Source organism: Penaeus monodon, chromosome 33 (genome assembly GCF_015228065.2).
Source record: "Penaeus monodon isolate SGIC_2016 chromosome 33, NSTDA_Pmon_1, whole genome shotgun sequence".
Taxonomy (NCBI): domain Eukaryota; kingdom Metazoa; phylum Arthropoda; class Malacostraca; order Decapoda; family Penaeidae; genus Penaeus; species Penaeus monodon.
Genome location: NC_051418.1, coordinates 9,550,359 through 9,550,760, shown reverse-complemented (window position 1 = coordinate 9,550,760; position 402 = coordinate 9,550,359). Strand labels below are relative to the sequence as shown.

The following is a 402-nucleotide window of genomic DNA, read 5'->3' as shown; positions in this document are numbered from 1 at the left end:
CTGTCTATGTATACATATGTACATATATATTTTCCTTACAAAAACGCATCACCAGCACAGTCTTAACGAGGCGAGATACTGGCACTTGAGGGGCAGACGAGGAGGGACGTCCTCCTCAAGCTCGGCAGGAGAGATCGACAGGAGACGTGGAGGTTTCCTGCGTCTGCCCGGGACTCAGAGACGCCGTGGTCACCTTCATGCTGTAGGACACGACCTGGCTGTCCGTGGGCGAGGTCGCTTGGGTCTCGGGGTCTTGGCTCACGGGCGTGGGCGTGGGCGGTGTCTTCTTCAGCGAGAGGTCGATCGGTTCCTTTTGCTCGTCGGCCTCGTCTCCGCAGCGGGGGGACGCAGGGCGAGCGAGGTCGTCTCCCGAGGGGCGCGGCTTCTTGCTCAGGTCCTCGA

At 60.4% G+C, this 402-nt stretch overlaps 1 protein-coding gene across 1 annotated transcript in view; it reads right to left on the bottom strand.

Annotated features, from left to right (window-relative positions):
- Nucleotides 1-115: 115 nt before the first annotated feature.
- The window catches only part of LOC119594236 (zygotic gap protein knirps-like), a 4,657-nt gene continuing 4,370 nt past the window's right edge, over nucleotides 116-402 (bottom strand). Inside the window, exon 6 of the mRNA XM_037943306.1 lies at nucleotides 116-397. Coding sequence (XP_037799234.1) covers nucleotides 116-397 — 282 coding nt within the window. The remainder of the gene's footprint in view (nucleotides 398-402) is intronic.